The 18,920-nt window shown below is 33.7% G+C and overlaps 1 protein-coding gene and 1 long non-coding RNA gene across 13 annotated transcripts in view; one reads left to right on the top strand and one right to left on the bottom strand.

The window, feature by feature from the left end:
- LOC143249855 (PTB domain-containing engulfment adapter protein 1-like) overlaps nt 1-18,920 on the bottom strand; it is a 118,964-nt gene that overhangs the window by 67,630 nt on the left and 32,414 nt on the right. For 6 of the 12 annotated variants that reach the window (XM_076500410.1, XM_076500411.1, XM_076500412.1 and 3 more), the window contains 2 exons: nt 9,321-9,594; nt 8,021-8,085 (listed from right to left, as the gene is read on the bottom strand). In XM_076500410.1, the coding sequence (XP_076356525.1) occupies nt 8,021-8,085; nt 9,321-9,381 (126 nt within the window). In that variant the 5' untranslated portion in view covers nt 9,382-9,594. Of the gene's footprint in view, nt 1-8,020; nt 8,086-9,320; nt 9,595-16,270; nt 16,825-18,062; nt 18,182-18,920 lie in introns of all 12 variants that reach the window. The other 6 variants (XM_076500414.1, XM_076500408.1, XM_076500407.1 and 3 more) reach the window with 4 other exon arrangements.
- LOC143249857 (uncharacterized) lies at nt 49-2,925 on the top strand. The gene is made up of 3 exons (XR_013028012.1): nt 49-143; nt 332-492; nt 2,109-2,925. It is a non-coding gene; the product is annotated as an uncharacterized LOC143249857 (long non-coding RNA).

The following is an 18,920-nucleotide window of genomic DNA, read 5'->3' as shown; positions in this document are numbered from 1 at the left end:
TGTAAATTTGCTAATCACATGAGATGTAACATTGTGATCTAAGCACTGAAGAAAACCCCTACTTTGAGATTAAACGAGTTAGTTCACAACATGCGTCTGATGGCACAGAGGCACGTCTGCTGACTTGTACCACTATAAACCAGGTTTCGATATTCGTGTTGGAAACAGCACATTGTATAGCTATGTAACTGAGTTAAAAAGCAAACAAACAAATAAGATCACAAGATATAGTTAAAACGTATTATTGCTGATTGTTATTCAATAATAATATTGAAATTGTTTACATTTAATTTTTTTTTTAATGGTTTTATTCTTTTCTCTTCATTCCAAGCCCGCCATGGCCAAGTGGTAAGGGTGCTCGACTCGTAATTGGAGGGTCGCAGGTTTGAATTACCGTCACACCAAATATGCTCGCCCTTTCAGCCGTGGGGGCGTTATAATGCATGTTCAATCCCACTATTCGTTGGTAAAAGAGTAGCTCAAGAGTTGGCGGTAAGTGGTAATGACTAGCTGTTCTCCATCTAGTCTTACACTGCTAAATTAGGGACGACTAGCGTAGATAGCCATAGAGTAGCTTTGCGCGAAGTTCAGAAACAAACTCTTAATTTCTTTATTTACTGATTAATATTAGTATACATTTTGTATTGTTCATTAGCCTTAGTATCAAGTCTTGGCTCGATACATATTTTTAACTGTGCTTTATATTCCAACTGTTTGAAAAATTTATCTTGGATTTCTGTGGTCGTGAAAAGTTCAATGAATTTGTTTGTTTGTTGTAGCTGCTGTTTATTTTAATCTGTTACAAGCTAACATGTTAATTTACTCACTATATATACATATACATATCTCGACATTACTTTCTATATTCTCTTAACTATATCATATAATATACTTTCAAGTGTGCTTGACAATTTTATATCGTATCCTAAGATCAGTAGATGTTTAGGCCTATCTTATTAAACCTTCTGACTTTAAAATGATCATTACAAACAGCAACTCCCTTAAAAACGCAACATACACCAATACTAAATAATTTTTCCACAACAGTTTTATGATGTTTTATAATGAAGAAAAAGTCATTATTTTAAACAAAACAGGATATCTAAGGTAGTGTATGTCCAAACTTGTAAACGAAAATTTACAACACAAAGTGCTGCTTTAGGTTTTCCAACGATACGAGAAAACATGCATCAATAAATTATTTTGTATTAATTAATTTCCAAAAAAAAAAGTTCTAACTCACGCCACTATACTCAATAGAAAATACTCGAATTCATAGATATGTAGAAAACTAAAAATATGATACACAATTGTTTAGTCTTTCTTCACAAATGTCCATTGATATGAAGAAATTTAAAAATTATTTCTCTTACAAACGACTTTATATTTAATCAGCTTATACCTAAACTACATATCCAATAAAAAGTAACTAAGCTTAAATAATTCATAAAATGGTTAACTAACACTCTGCAGAGAACATTTATACCACCTAGGCAGATATTTTTGCAATCTCTATCTCCATCTGATCGTTCCAGAAGTGAGAACTGTGTTATTTACGCTGTTACTTATGTTATTGGTCAGCAATCTTGACTGGTACCTCGATCTGGTGCGGGACAAAATGGTGATTGTGGCGAACCCGCATTACAAAATGAAGTAATAATTCATCAAGTACATGTTGCCGATTTCATTCGAAGTTTCTTAAATTTGCCGCCCTATGCCGCAACTGCCTACTCTGCCTATGGATAAATGCAGCCCTGTCCGACCCCATATAATGGAAGTGGAGAATATGATGAATATATGAAATGTACATGTTAATGAACAGGCTTATACTAATCAAGCATTTATTGTAAAAAGTTACTATGGTGCTTTGAATAACACTATATTGTCACTTTTTTCCTGGATCTAATATTTCATATTCGTTAAGCAACTTGAATTTTATATCATTATCTAGTTTTTAAAACAATAATATCTTGACAACAATGAATGTACATTAGAATGTTATAATAAAACATTTGTTTATCGATAATATGAATGCACCAGAAACATAGTATTATATATCAGATCTTCGCTATTTTTTTATTAATTGATAGTGTGTGTTTTTCTTATAGCAAAGCCACATCGGGCTATCTGCTGGGCCCACTGGAAGAATCTAACCCCGATTTTAGCATTGTAAATCCATAGACTTATTGCTGTACTAGCGGGAAGCTTATTAACTGATAGACGGTTTATGCAATTGTGGTATAGACAGTGTTTGAATATATTTATCTAAAATTTATAAACTCGTGTTTAATAATTTCTAGAGCCCATGATAAAATGTTAGTTCTATATTCATGTAACACCTGATTTGTTAATCAAATAGTTTCTAAACACTTACTAAATGAATTTATTTTATCCTATTTTGGTCTTACAGCCACTCTAAGACAACGTTCAAGTCACAACTAACTTGTGAATATAAGTTAATTTAAATAATATGCCGACTTATCTAATTAATTCTACTCTTAAAATGCACTTTTTTTGATTAATGAAGACAATTCTGTTAAGTAATTTGAGTGAATCAGAGTCATGCTTATAAGGGGTGTTCGGAAAGTCACTGTGCACTTATATATTTATTAACATACATGTTTCAATATAGAATACAGGAGGTAAATGTGAATGACAATTATAAACAATGTTGAAAGTGACCCCCGTTGGCATCAATACAGATCTGGATCCTTCTTATTTTGTTTCTAAACACCGCTATCAGTTCCTGGCTTGAAATAGACTGAATAGACATATGATAACAAAACTGCACAGTGACTTTCCGAACACTCTGTATTACGCATTTTAAATAATCATGTTAGATATGTGCACACAATAAATTCAGTAATTTTCAACTAACAACAATTTTATACAAATTGCTATGAAATAAACAGTTTACTTTCCAGATTTTTCTGTGATAGTATTAATTTTATGGTTATTTTACGAATAAAAATGAAATTTACAACAACTATAAAAATAAGCAATCATTATAAACACTATAATAACAAACTGAGAAGTGCTAAAGGTTTTTACTACCAAACTACATATATATTTTCATGACTTGCAGTGAGGGACTCACCAGGCGTCCCCTAAATATTCACTACGGCTCCTTCAAGTTCATTCACCCTACTGGCCAAAACATTATATCACTTTTTTAAGTTGCTAAGAAGATTTAGCTCTGGTGGGACAAACGAGCTTGCTGTAACACATTTACTATAAATCCATATCATAAAAACTCTACAGCCCCACTTCTCCAAAGGGAAAGGAACTGGAGGTAGACCTGTATATTTTTAAAATTCTACAACTGAGAAATATATTCATAATAAAAACTACCTTGAAATTACCATGAATTTCATTCATTCATACAGTATATGGAAACTAAGACATACAAAACTGTTACCTTAAAAGAAAGTAATAATGGTCCAAGAAGAGAAGACAAGGAAATGTAACTCAGTAGGTATAAATCTAGAGATAAAATATTACCAACTAAAACATCCTTGTGAGTGTAGAATCCAATACAAAAAATTAGATCAATACAAGCATGTCCACTTTCTGTGAACTTTAACTTTGATAACATCAACAATAAAAAAGTTCTAAGTATTTGCTAATTACAACAAAGATTTTGAACAATTAGAACAAAAAAATATTACAATATCTGGCAAATTACACAACATTAATTAATTACAGCAATTAAACAATTAGGACAAAAAAGTAAAATTTCATAAAATATTTATGATGCCTTGCTGTCAAAGAATTAATAATAAAATCCACACAACCATCCACGCAATTATTCTTCAATAACTTATAGACTTCCTAAAAATCAACCAAAGACATGAATGAGTCTTTTACCCAAATAATGAAACGTTTTAAAAAAAAACAAATTCAGTAACTGAAAATTCCACTTGAACTGTTTTTGAACCAAATAATAAGAGAGAGAATTTTATTAACAAGGAAAAAATAAAACTAAGGTTATTCACACTTGTACGTCTCCCACTGGTACAGCAGTAAGTCCACGGATTTACAACACTAAAATCAGGGTTTGATTCCCCTCGGTGGGCTCAGCAGATAGCCTGATGTGGCTTTGCTCTAAGAAAACACACACACTTGTACTGAACAGAGGTGATCAACACACAAAACATAGAGCAGAAACTATCAAACTAAAAGAACACTTCACTTTATGTACTTAATAAATTATGTCATTCTTAAACAGCACATACAATAAGTTTTCCATCATTGCACAGTCATATTCAACTCTTAAAACTACCAGCTTTAAATATATAAAACCAATTTCAAGATTAAGACATCTAGTTTTATGTGAAGTTTACTTCAGTTTAATGGCTATCATTCTTCAACTATATTAACTTAACAACTGTTCAAGGTCACCCCTGATGAGAAAGATTTATTGATTGTTATAACACATACTAAAAAGTAACTGTAAGCTGAAATATGACCAATCTTTGTCATCCAACCTGCCAGTGAAAGTGACAACCATGATGTAACAAACAGAGTTATGAAAGAAGGATATGGTATTAAAAAATAACAAAATGACTATTCAGATAAACTGGAAAGAACTAACATAAAACACCTAGTTTGTAAGTTCTGCAAACTACCTTATGTATATACACACACTCAACACAGTTCTGATATTTACTGTGACATCTGTTGAATCATTAAATATTCATCCACACCAGATGTAGCCTATTATCTTATTCCAATACTAATCCCAGTTTGAGCTATAAACAGTTTTAAATGAATCAACTCAATCATACTTCAAACTGAAATAAAGAAAATTAACAAACAGGGTTACTACAATTTGTTTGAACATTTCCTAATAAAATGCTGAAAACTGAGCAATACCTTAAGTTAAATAATTTTGCCTCAACTTTACAATATATTACTTTTGCCTCAACTTTACAATATATTACTTTTGCCTCAACTTTACAATATATTATTTTGCCTCAACTTTACAATATACGAGGTCTGTTCAAAAAATACGCAGACTGTTTGAATTGCGCGGCTCCAGTTGGTTCCAGGGGAATCCGCTTGGTGTCACTAGGTTCGCACAGATCAGCCAATTACGACGCCATTTCCCGATTGCAGATATCTTCAATTGTGTATTAGCTACGCGGTTTTAAGTGAAGTGCAATTTTTTTCCTTTGGCAGATTTCAGAATGAATGACCTGAAGGAGCAACGACTTGCTGTGAAATTTTGTGTTAAATTTGGAAAACCTGCGACTGAAACTTCTGCTATGCTTAACACGGCTTATGGTGATGGACGTTTTAAGGATGGTCGACAGTCCATTGAAGATGATGAGCATCCTAGACGTCCTTCCACGTCAACTGATGACCCACACGTCGACAAAATCAACACTCTGGTACGAGCAAATCGACGTCTGACTGTCAGGGAGCTTGCTGAAGAGTGTGGGATATCAGTTGGATCTTGTTACGAGATTTTGACCAAAAAATTGAAGATGCACCTCGTTGCTGCGAAATTTGTGCCTCAGAACTCGTGAGTTTTTGGCCAAACACTCGATCACTGTTCTTCCCCACCACCCCTACTCACCTGACCTTGCTCCTTGCAATTTTTTCTTGTTCCCCAAACTCAAAAGACCCTTGAAAGGAAGAAGATTTGAGACGATTCCCGAGATTAAGGCAAATGCGAAGAAGGAGCTGGAGGACATTACAAAAGAAGCGTACCAGGACTGTTTCAACAAGTGGGAAAAGTGTGTGCGTTGGGGAGGAGAGTACTTTGAAGGGGTCCCAGACCTGTAACTTCTAAATAAAGTACATTTTGTTTTATGACATCTGTCTGCGTATTTTTTGAACAGCCCTCGTATTAATTTCATATTGCATTAACTCAAATTTCTTTGATGAGTAGTTCAGCTTAAAAAAAATGGTCTTAGGACAAGTTCATCTTAGTTACTAACAACTACTGATCTCTAGAAGTCACATAATGAACAATGTAGATGGGAATATTGTACAGATAATATCAGTATCAACTGGCCTTATTATCACAGTGCATAAAGTGATAACCTGTCATGTTTTAATTGAAAAAAATGGTGTAATGACTAAAATCCATTACAGTAACCAGAACTTAAAATAAGAAAAACTCCACCTTTTCAACAAAATTTCCTTAGCCAAGGAACACAACACACTAAGTATCAAACAGTCAAGAAATTAAAATGACCAAATAAATAATTGTCCTCCAATTACAATAAAATCCTTTGTCAACCTGTAGTACATACAAATAATTTTCCTCCAATTACAATAAAATCCTCTGTTAACCTGTAGTACATACAGATGAAACCAACTTTCTCACCAGTACCACATATTATTTCTGCAATAATGGGAGGATTCACCCAGAAAACTTGTGATCTTTCTTGTGAAAGAGAGACAATTAGACTGAGATTTCTCTTTAGTGTCTTGAACAAATGAATGGAATCTTTACTCAGACATTAAAAATAAAACAGTAAACATGTCCTTTGTGAATGAGTACACAGTCCTTATTATTCAGCTGGGGTTTAACTTGCTACATCCTCTATTTCAGAATTTAATTCTACAATACTAAGCATGATAATTATCCCAAATAAAACAGGTCATTCCTATAGGCTGACTAATAGAGAACAGAACCAAGAAAGTGTGCTTAATTCTAGAATGTGTCAGCAATTAGATTTATAAAAATTACAATTAAAATGTGCAAATCTACAGACTCTGATAACTAACCTATGTTATTCATTAAGATCACTAGTAAATAGTCAATTCTATGCCTAAACTTCAAAAACACGACTTGTAACACGTTATTTCCCAATAAGTGAAACCTTTTTCTCACTTCAATTTAATTTTCTCCTTTTGTAAAAACATTGAACAACTAATAATTATCTTTACGTGAATTTGTTAAAATGTACAGCTTTCCAATGCAAAAGAAATTTTGAAACTATCTAACTCTGTAACAAGATGAGAGTTATTATATATATACACATACATATCTCAAAATTTGCATTTTCTAGCTGGTGATGAAACACGTCTTCTTACAACAGTAAACAAGCACTGAGACATAGCAACACAATATCTTCCACTACCACAACCCCACCTCCTTTATCATTAATTTCACATTCACCTTGAACACTTGTAGATGTACAAACCACCAGTCAATTACATATTGTTTCAACATATTTGTACATATGTATGCAGTTTCTCATATTGAAAGTATGGTACAAATTATTTATTTAATTACTAGCTCAATTACTGTTATTTCAAATTTGTACATTTCTACACGAGTCCACTTACGTGCAATTATACACGTGTATACACTAAACATACAAATATGGTCTGCACTGTTTTAGAATCCTTCAATTGTTACATCTACATTTAATTTACGTATCAGTTTATATATATATTAGATACGTAATCATGGTGTTTTATTCTTTATAATATTTTGAATTGTTTTTAAAAAACATTTTTCATATTTTAATAAAAACAAACAATAATATTTTTATGCCCCTCTTTTGTGATTTTAAGACTCCCATAGTTTATTCATTTCACAATAACTCATTTTTAACTTCTCCAGAGTATGAATTGTTCATTATAATTTATATCTTATGTAGGTTCTGTACATACGAAGCACTACACTAAAATTTAGAAAAACAACCCTAGAGCAGGGAAAGGCTAATACATTTTGTAAGCAGAATTCCAGACAGTGCCTCATCTGTCAAGGTTCTATATAATGTCAATAAATATTAACACAGAGCTTAGAAGTTTAATTCAACTTTGTCTAATTATGTACAGTTACAAAAAAAATTAATATGTTACAATGTTAAACAAGGGTGACATCTTCTGGAAGGAAATCACATATACTAAATTCAAATAATTTTTTTCTAAAACTAAGACACCTGATGATGACAAATTAAGTCAATTGAAACAAAAAAAAAACTCATGTTTTCACTGTTTGTTTGTTTTTTTTACCTTGATCCAAAATTCATAAATGAAATATATGTTTACAAACCTTAACAAGATAAGCAACATGGCCAGTTTGTAAAGATTCAGGTAGATGCACCCACCGTCGTGTTCCTAAAGCAAACAAAATTTCATTATACAATCATTTTTATTCAGCCTACAAATACTTCTTTTAATGCAATAGCATAATTTTTTACTACAGATGCTGCACATGACATTTCCATTTATTGTAAAGAGAACTCACAGTAAAGAGACTATGTTTTATTTGAAATCAACAATTAAAAGCTGTGATGAAAGATGACCATATTAAAGGTAAATTTGGTCATATGATTGATTTTTTACATTTTACTTTAAACTATGCAATCAGTGTATAAAACAGCACAACTTGTTCAGTTACATCACTGATCAGAGTAAAAACAACTCAATGTTTACTAAGTAGTAGATTAGCCTTTTTAATCTGAGCATGTATCCAGATTACATGTAGTTTTCAAATGTGTTTTCTAATACATATTTTTAAAGTTTAATTTAGTAAGTATAGAGAATAAGACTGCATTATTCCACTAACAGAATACAAAATGTGAAGAACAGAAGATCAAATGCTGTTTTCCAAATAAAAAAATAATATTCTATGAAAGTTTATATTTAATTTTATTTGAACCTACAAACCAGACAGAATTCCATAAAATTAGTAGTTTTTTTCTTTATCAGTAATTTTACCTGTTTCAGTTAAACACATTATAATTATGAAAGTTTACTGTTACATCATAATTTTCACTTGTACAACTTACATATTTTAGGAAGCTTTTTTACACAATTATTTTTAAATTAAAATTATGGGATTGCATGAGTACTTTCATGTTATGCAATAAACTATTTGAAATAATAACTTTACTCACTCACTTTCATACCATGTTATTGGCTGGTATTCCTGTGCAAGTCATTTCTAACAGTGCAGAGTTTTTTGTTTTTTGATTGTTCTGCTACACAAAACAGGTTTTGCTCACTCATTAAAAAGTAATAAAATGTTGAGAAAAGTAATACCACTTTGTTCTTTACGTGAATTACGTAACTGTAGAGCCAATACATTACAATAGTCAATTTTACTATTCACTGGCAAAGAGTAGAATAGGAATTGACAGTGGTTGGTGTTAACTAGCTACCTTCCCTCTAGTTTATCACTCCAACATGAGGAATGGCTAATGCAAATAGCTTTATGCAGGTAGCTTTATGTGAAATTCAAGAAGATGAACAAACAACATTATCCTACTGGTTTTATTTGACTATTGTCAATGTTACAGAATACAGAATTTAAACTTTACTTCATATTATAATAATTATTTTCTACGTACCTTCCTTTTTACCAATTTTGTTGTTTTGTGTCCATTTGAGGAGTCCAGATTGCCTAATCATGTTGCAAAATTCCAAACTGAAAAATTGTATGAAATACCACCAAGTTGTAGCTTTCCAACAGACAAGTCAAACTTTGCTTCTTTAAATGAACTGTTTTGAACAGTCTGATGTGTCTAATTTTGGTAATCTGACACATTCAAAAATGTATTGTTGTATTTGCAGCCTTAATGATAGTGAAGAGTTTCTTATTTGCCTTCCTTGGAGCTATAGAAACTGAAAATAATATAAATTAACTAGTAAATATGTTAAACATAAATTAACAAATCAAAAAATAAAACTGCTGTATGTCTGACTCGTAGCATTATATGCAATATACATTTATTTAATCCATTTTCAGCATACACATAGTAAGAAATGTCCTCATACCACACACACATGGTAAAAAATGTCCTCATACCACACACACATGGTAAGAAATGTCCTCATACCACACACACATGGTAAGAAATGTCCTCATACCACACACACATGGTAAGAAATGTCCTCATACCACACACACATGGTAAGAAATGTCTTCATACCCACGAAATCTACATGTAAAATTACAATTTCACCCTATAAAGTTTATAAAAGCTAAGAACTGCCCCACACAATCAGTTGGAGTCACAACATGTGGACAAAGGCTCACAGACCTTCAAACAAATTATATCAGGCAGCATTGGTGTATCAGTGTTAAAGGTTTCAAAATGACTAACAATATCTGAATCTATAAGTATAAAGTGCTAAAGAAAATGAAAAGTGCCAGACACATTACTGTTGGTCTAGCTACTCAAAACTTTGCACAAAGCCACCCACGGGTTATCTGTGGTAACCATTCATAATTTTGAAATGATAGGTTAAAAGGAAGGCAGGTAGTGAAGTGATCAAAAACATCCAATGCCAACTTTTGGGCTACTCTTTATTAAAGAACAATAGGATTCATTGTGACATTATAACACCCCCAATGCAGAAAGGTGAAAGTCATTTGGATTGAACTAGTCACTATGGCTGTAATCCATATTAACTTTAAACAGTATTACATCCGTTATCAAGTAAGTTAGTTGATCAGTTCATGGGTCCAGTGAAAGATGGCCATCCAGTGTCCAATACAAACATGCACATTATGTTAAATCTTTGTTTATAAATTGTTTTAGGCATTGTGTCTAATCTTAGCTTAAACTTTAGTACTGCTTCATAATCTGTCTTACTTATCCTTCTGCTAGAAAGTAGACCTATCTTAATGTCCTTTGCAGAAATCATTAACATGATAATACTGCAAAGTAGGTAGGAATTGGTAATTCTAGTTCTCCAACTAGGTGATTTTACCATTTAGGTTTCTATATTTGCTAAAGTGAGTACTGTCTCGAATTGAATGCTTGTGTTATACAAATTTAAAGAAATATTTCTTACTTAATGAATGATATTTTATGCAAGTAAAAGTACTCAGAAAGAGAAAGACAGTTTACCACTGGTTTTATGAGAGAGTTTTCAAATTTAAAAGTCCTGTCCTTGACCTAAGATTATTTTTGTTTATTTTGCAAGAGTCCCTGACATCATTCTCTATTTAATCTTTCTGTGTTAAGCTTGTAGAATGTTAAATATACCCAGAATGGCAAAATGAATTTGTATTGTCACTATGAATCAATCTCAGTACACGGGGAGCACAGATTACTAAGGATTGCTGAGGTGGAATGACATCTGGAGAGTCTGAGGTCATATGAGTTCATCTGCACGACCAGAGTAACACATCTCTAGTTCTCATTACTACTAACTAAGTAGGACTGGGTGTACCACTGATGAATAATCTCTGCAAGTTAGAACAATTTTTCCAGCTGGTGAGATAGTGGGCTTCATTGGAAAAGGACTAAAACCCCTGAGGCAGACATAAACCTCTTCAACTAGAAGGTATTCTACCAGGGGTTGTTCGAAGCTTCAAGATAAGCCGTTGACACAAACCTGTCATTCTACCATCCTGAATAAGGGATCAATTATTCTTTCCAATATCACAGTCCCATGGATTGGCTAACATCACAAATTATCACGAGTGAAGCCATTCACGTTTCACCTTGATGTTCAAAAGGTGTGATTAAAAAAGATCTGGACCATTTTCTGAAGTATTTCAGCTGGATTCAGTAGCAAACAGTCCAATGCCTGATCCTGAGCTCAAAAAGTCCTGCTCTAGATTTCATCAACTATTTTCATGAAGGCCAAAAAGAAGACTTACACAGAGTTGTGACTGAGTTATTCTTACATGTCAACTCATAGGATAATTGAGTGATCTATTAGGCTGAGTTCAAGGCTCAGAATAGAAGTACCACCAAGTTACTAACCAATTACATATAAAGCCCACAATTCTTACCTTGTGATGGCTTCAGTGGATCACAAAATATAATCATGCACAAGTTCTCTGAAAGACTTGGATGGGCGTGAGGGATATCCTCACAGTAAGAGAAGCATTTTCTAGCTGGAAGAGGTATGAAAATTGTAACTTCAAGCTAGTCACTATAAAGGAAGAAGCATGCAACTGTTGTAACAACCTCTGATGGACCATCAAACTCAGGTACCTCTACTACATCTAGGATTATTTAGCCACTCATACATCTCATCACTCAAGTGGAACCAGACTGGTTTCCAGTGTATAGGTAAGGCTTTTCCAGTCCTCCCATGGTTTACATGACAAATCCTATGCTGATGATGTCTCCACTTCAATGTGAGATAGTAGAGAAAGATTAAATAAGTTGCTTTGTTTGAAGTATGCTGTTCACTTGTGAGTGAACTGTTCATATATATTGCAGAGCACAAAAGATACCAAAGCTGTAGGTACCAACTAATTGCCCAGGAGGTGCCAAAGAACCAGAAGCACAGATATCATACAGAGTAACAATATAAACAAGGTTAGTGGTTTACATCAAAGTTTAGCAGGTTCAGGAGAGCTAGCAGTAAATGCTGCCATTACAGCTCCAGAAAACTGACAAAGACTATGGTGGACCTCTTTGCACCGAAGGATTTATTAGTCAGCCTAGATCTCTCAGGGCTAAGTGGAGTTCAGTACATAACTGTAAGGGTACAAGGGCAAAATTCTTAGTTCTTGGTTGACACAGAAGTATCTAGAGCACTAAGAGATCTTGCAATATGCCAAGCTCTTCATGTAAGACCACTACAAAATGTGAGAAGAGATGCAGATCTATGTCTGTGTCTTGGAAATGTTGCTCAAGGAATGAAGGTGATCATGTTTGACCTTGTAACTGACATTAGCAAGCTTGGGTTGGAGATAGCATAAAATTATCACAGTTTCTTGTGTAATTAATACTCTTATATTACATGGGATAGTTATCCAGTATCAGCTAGATTGAGCCCAGAAACAGATGACTGCATAAATGTGTGTAGCAGAAGGAATAAAAATAGCATCCTTATATATACAAGTGGTGTTAAATGGTTTACTGCAGATGAAAACTATTATGTCAGTACAATGCAATATAGTTATGAAAGCCACACATGAAGTGAACTGTTTCCTGTCCAAAATGCAAGCAACATTAGCACAGGAAGGTGCCTGTACTAGAAGTGATGAAGTCCTGATGTAATTATAGGCAATGGCTGTCCAGCTTTTTTCTGTAAGGGTTATTGGTGTGATAAGTAAAATATGAGTAACTTAGGCTAGTGGTATGCTACTGTTCATGTCCAATACACCTTAGATAAAAGCTAGAAAATGTATGATTAACAATTATGTAAATAGTTTAGACCCAATACAGTAAAAGCAGTTCAGAAACTTGTTGGTTGAGTATGTCAAAGTATTTGTTAGATCAGATGGCCATGTGGATCAGACAGCATGACTCACCATAACACATACAGATAATACACGTGTCTGGTGAAACAAATACGCTTCTTGGAAAACTAAGGATATGGCTAATACTAAGATACAGCTTATGTACAAGGTGTTAGACAGCTTTTTCAAAGTACTTGGTTATCTCCAGTAGTAATTGTCAGGAAGATGTAAGATATGTTAAGATTTTGTATTGATTTTTAGATGCATGTGTGTGATAGCTTACATTGATACCTTTCCCTTACCAAGAACTATAAATGTTTGGGCATGGTAAAAAGTTCCAGTTGGTTCTAAACTTGAGATATGGCACCCAGATATTAGGTAGTCAAGTTGGATGCTGAGAGTAGAACTTCTGACAGGCTCAAGCTAGAGGCAGCAGTGGCAATGGGAGAGATATTTGGACTATGATGATGTTTTAGTGTTTAGTCATACAATCAAGCTTGCAGCCGAGGATGGTATTCCAGAAAATAAGAAAAACAGGTATGGAAATGAAACCATGAAAATGTACATTCATGTGCACAAAGGTTGAATTTCACAGTTATGATGTACGTAGAAAACGAGTCTACTAAGATAACAGCAGTGAGAGACTGGCCTTAACCCGTAGCCAGGCAAAAAGTTTGCAATTTTCTTAATTTTGTGAACTGCACCAAGATAACAGCATCATTGTATGCTCTCACTAAAACTTAAACGAACTTTGCATGGAGTGATGAATGTGCCCAAGTATTCCAATCCCCAAAGTTTTCAGTAGACACTTCAGTACTGGCCAATTCACAAGACAGGAAATTCTTGTTGGACACTGACACTAGTGATAATGAAATTAGAGTAGTGTTATGTCATTACGTGGTTGAATAGAACATGTAATAACATATGCTAGCCATGTGTTAATGGCTTCTAAAGGTAGACAGCGTTAAAGACGCAGGAGAACCATGACCATTAATACATATGCAAAAGTTAGGTGAAGAGTTCCAATGGAAAATATATGGTACATACAAACAATACAATTACGTACACATGCAGCGCCAAACGTGTTCTACACGCGACGTTCTGTCGCCTTATTTAGCACATATAAAAATGATTTTACATATTTCGCGTTAAATCAAAATATTCGCTTAAATTATATATTTAGAAATGTATATATATAATTCGCTGCTTGCTCAATGCGGTACTATAGCTTCGCAAATTATATCTGTCTAAAAAATGGCTTTTAATAGCTATTACTTTAATATAAATTTGGTGCGAATTTCCGCGTTAACTGTTTCTCCTCAAACTATTTATATTGTCTTTCGACTAAATTCACTTACAAGTGTCTTTCACCACGTACTTAACTCCTAAGAAACACAATGAGCAATTTTTTCATCACTGTTTATTTTCAAGAAATCGTGATAGGCAAGATTATGTTTCAGTGCTACATTGACGTAAAAGCTGAAAACAAATAATTACTGCAATTTGATTTGTGTCCGAATGCGAGTGTTAAAAAAACCTTTTAAACGATCCTAAACTTCTGGGAACGTACCATTATCGAAACATAATTACTGTGGTGTGGTTCGTATGCTGTGATAATGCGATTTCGTGTTCTACGATTTTAGTCTCTTAGAAACAAACAGGAATGAAAGCGGAACACATTCTGAAAAACAATAAACAATTCTTAAAATCTTAACTCTACTTTTACAACAAAAAGATTGCATAGATTTTTTTCCTCCACAGATCCTGGAAGGACTACAAACATTTTTTATTAAATTCTTTGTTCAATACCGCAAAATTAAAAAGTTCTTAAACGTCATCAGATGAATGGAAATCAACCATACCGTATTGAAACTATATATTGTGTACACTGTATAGTTCCGCTACACAGACACAAAAATACCATTTTACTAATGTAACATTTCTCACCCTGTTCTCGTGGTTAAGATATTAAGCACATAACATGTAGATCGCGGAATCGAATCCCGTTATTGCCATGTTCGCCCCTTCAGCCGTGTAAGTGTTGTACTGATACACCCAATCCCATGGTTTTAAGAACCTGTGGGTGAAAGGCATATCAACCGCCATATCCAGTCATAACGAAGCATTTTCCCCAATATCAGGGTTTATCAGGCTAGCTAGTATATGACTGACGCTGTGACTTGGCAGGGGTTTAGTTTAGAGAAACATAAGTCTGGGGAATTCTCTTCCCAACAGGGGTGGTCAGGAACTTTGTGGTTCCTCTTTATCCCTACTCGTTAAAGTTTTCTTGTAATTTTATTTGCTAGTTTAAAGTAATGAAGTGAGGAAAGGCATTATAAAACAGCGAGTTATTTATATCATAAACTGCGTGAACAACTGTTACGGTGTGAAATATACAAAGTGAGTGAAATATAACTACTGTCAGTTACATATAAGCAAGAAATAATAAAACATTTATTTTACGCCAAATATGTATTATTATTTTATTTGAGTTACACCTCACCATCATTCAGAAAAACCAGTTATTCTGTTTTTGGTTTGTTCACGGAGCACATCGTGTAACCACGTTTTGAACGAAGGAAACTATGATAAATTGGTAATTTTAAGAACGAATGCTATCAAACAACACTTTGTAATAACATGGCAACACTCGCCATATCTAGTTGTTTTTAACCAGATTTTAAAAACATAATGAACAAACAGTTATCAACAACAGACACAGTTATAACAGTGAAATAAGCACTAATTGTTTGTTATTTTTTGTGATTGGATTAGACTTAACAATGCTTCATTTTCAATATTTTTCTTGCCTACACATGAACATATTAAATAGAGAAGCAAATTAGTGTTTTGAAACATGAAGATAGGGATTGTAAATATTTCTACCATGTTAAAACTCATGGTGTCATAACTTCTAACACTTCATTTCTCTGATAAACATGCTTGAGTTTAATTTTTACACATTGTCTCTTTCAAGTAACATCGCTGCATTTCGGGTCAAATCAGTCTTAATAACAGTAATAAAAACAACAGAAAGACATAAACAAGGATTCCCTAATATCGTATGGACTATATAATGGTACTTAAGATTCGAGAATCGACCTCTCAAATATATATGTTTAATAAACAAATGACGAACAAAATTACCTGCACTGTTTCAACCGTGAGTCACTGGCCACCTTGAAAAAAACCTTCGGAATAGCCAATATATTGGTACAACAAGAGTAAAAGCAGATGCCTGATAAATAAGCCACAGTGTATCGAAACTCCTCAGTGCCACGGTGTTGAAGGTGGAATGTAACAAGTAACATACTCTAGTCACACTTTTGTAAACACATCAGTAGATAACACATCATTTAGCGCTAGCGGAAAACAATGGTTAATATGTCTCATGCGGAAGTGTTTGAATAACAGAGTCAAAGGCGTGCTATACTTGCGAGAAGAAAATTGCTGACCAGAAAGGTAATCACGTGACTTGCAGGAACATAACTACGTTTGCAAAGTAAACGTGTTCTTCCGTGCCGTCGTTGAACCACAAGAAATAACAACTAGTTCATTGTTAACTTTACGGATTTTGTATTCAGGTTTTTAAGTGGTGCAACTTTATCGTGGAATCACCCTTTAGTTTAAAAATAATAGTGTAACGCACGTCAGAAAGGTAGACTCTTAAAAAGACACTTCAGCTCTCTTCCATTCTTTTCCTGACAGAATGAAAAAATCAATGATAAAATGCCCTGTAACTCTGAGGTCGTTTGGCGAATATACATCCGGGTTACATAAGAAATAGCACGTCACCTCATAATTCTTTTGATTTTAGATAGTAAACTGACGTGTATTATTTCCATATATCACACCAAACTAATATCATGTAAAACAATCATATTAACCACACAATATCTTAACTACGAACGTGATGTACAATATTCAAAGCAAATGATAAAGTTTGTCTTGTGTTGTTGTTGTTGTTAGGGTTTTTTTTTGTAGAAATTACAAGCGTAAAATAAATCGGAAAATTCACATCATCAAAAAATGCCTTCATTCCTACCAACGGTTTTACTATAAAACGTAATGCGCACAATTCACCAGGCAAGAGCAAACTTTAAATCTGACGGTTTTAAATAATAAAAAAGAGCGACTTTTAAAGTAAACCGGGTAAAAACCGAATCTGGACTGAAGTCAGCAAATTATATTCACATAGCACGGTAGATTCATGCCAAAACAAGCCATTAATTAAAAATTTAAAATATTATGAAAACAGTTTCCAAGGTACGAAAAATGTATAATACTATCTTTGCATATCAATCTCAGAAACTGCAAGAAAAATTTTCAGGCGAATAATAAACTTAGAAAAAGACTATGACAAAGTAACATGTGTAACTCCTTTACAATGGTCCATATTTTACATCACATCCACAATTCAAATGAGGAACTAACGTATTATGGGCTCGGCAGAGATAATATAAACCAAAAATTATAATAATAAGATGGATAAATATGGAAGTTGAGCTTTGTTCAAAATGTCTCTCGTCCTATTTACAAATATACGGTACAGCGAGTTTCATAAAAATTAGAAGTTACACAAGAAACATGTCAATGCATTAGGAAGAAACTTCAGCTGATCATATTATAGATGTCAGCATGTACAAGTTTAACCAACAGAAAGCTTACTTCAGCCTACTAAACAAAATTTGAGACGACTTTAAATATACTTTTTTTCAGGGAATACGTTTAAGTTTCTTATCATAATGGTAAGATTTTGACAAAATAAGAGATGTTAAAAGCGCGAGTACTATAATATGTTTTAGGTCTATCTTAATTACTACTAATAAGGGCTTTGGCATGAATGATGAGAGACAGAATAATAATAAGAAAAAAAATAAATTATTAAATTTCAAGAATCTGTTATAAGTTAAATAAACAACACTCAACAAGGTTCTACCTGGCCTACTTTTCTCCTCTGGTTAATTACTACTTCCCGTCACGACTAAACAGACCGAGTCTTGGGTTCATTCAAACGGAATGTCATGCTGGTAAGCCACAAAACACCTTAGGCATTTCCTTTTGACGAAAAATACATAAACACTTAGAAGTTTAATAATATCTGATTACTTAATACGAGATTACTTTAACATAAGATGTCAAAATATATGACAGAAACAAATTATCCTCTAGGTGAGTCATGATCCTGATAAAAACCGTTACTTTGTGGCTGACTAACACAAATCCAACAGCAAGGTTCAGAGGTGTAAATATAAGACGTATACAAGAGTCAAAATACTTGAAAGCGAGAATAAATATATGCATAGTAGTATTATACGATTTCGGTAAACGATTTGTTTGATTACGAATTTCGCGCAAAACTACGCGAAGGCTATCTACCCAAGTCGCCACAAATTTCGCAATATAACTCTTGGAATACTCTTTTACCAGCGAATAATGGGATTGGCCAGCTGAAAGGGTGAGTATGCTTGGTGTGATGGGAATTCAAACCCGCGACCCTCAGATTACGAGTTGCACGACCTAATCATCTGGCTATGCTGGGCCATTGAAAAACGAATCTGTATAAATAATTTGTTTTGAATTTTGCGCAAAGCTACACGAGAGCTATCTGTGCTAGCCATCTTTAATTTAGCAGTGTAAGACTAAAGGGAAGGCAGCTAGTCATCATCACCCACCGCCAACTCTTGGGCTATCCTTTTAACAACGAATTATGGTATTGACCGTAACTTTATACCGCCCCCACGGCTGAAAGGACGAGCATATTTGGTGAGACGGAGATTCGAACCCGCGACCCTCA

Source organism: Tachypleus tridentatus, chromosome 4 (assembly GCF_004210375.1).
Source record: "Tachypleus tridentatus isolate NWPU-2018 chromosome 4, ASM421037v1, whole genome shotgun sequence".
Taxonomy (NCBI): domain Eukaryota; kingdom Metazoa; phylum Arthropoda; class Merostomata; order Xiphosura; family Limulidae; genus Tachypleus; species Tachypleus tridentatus.
Note: the sequence above shows the minus strand (reverse complement) of the source record. Positions and strands in the feature narration are given on the sequence as shown.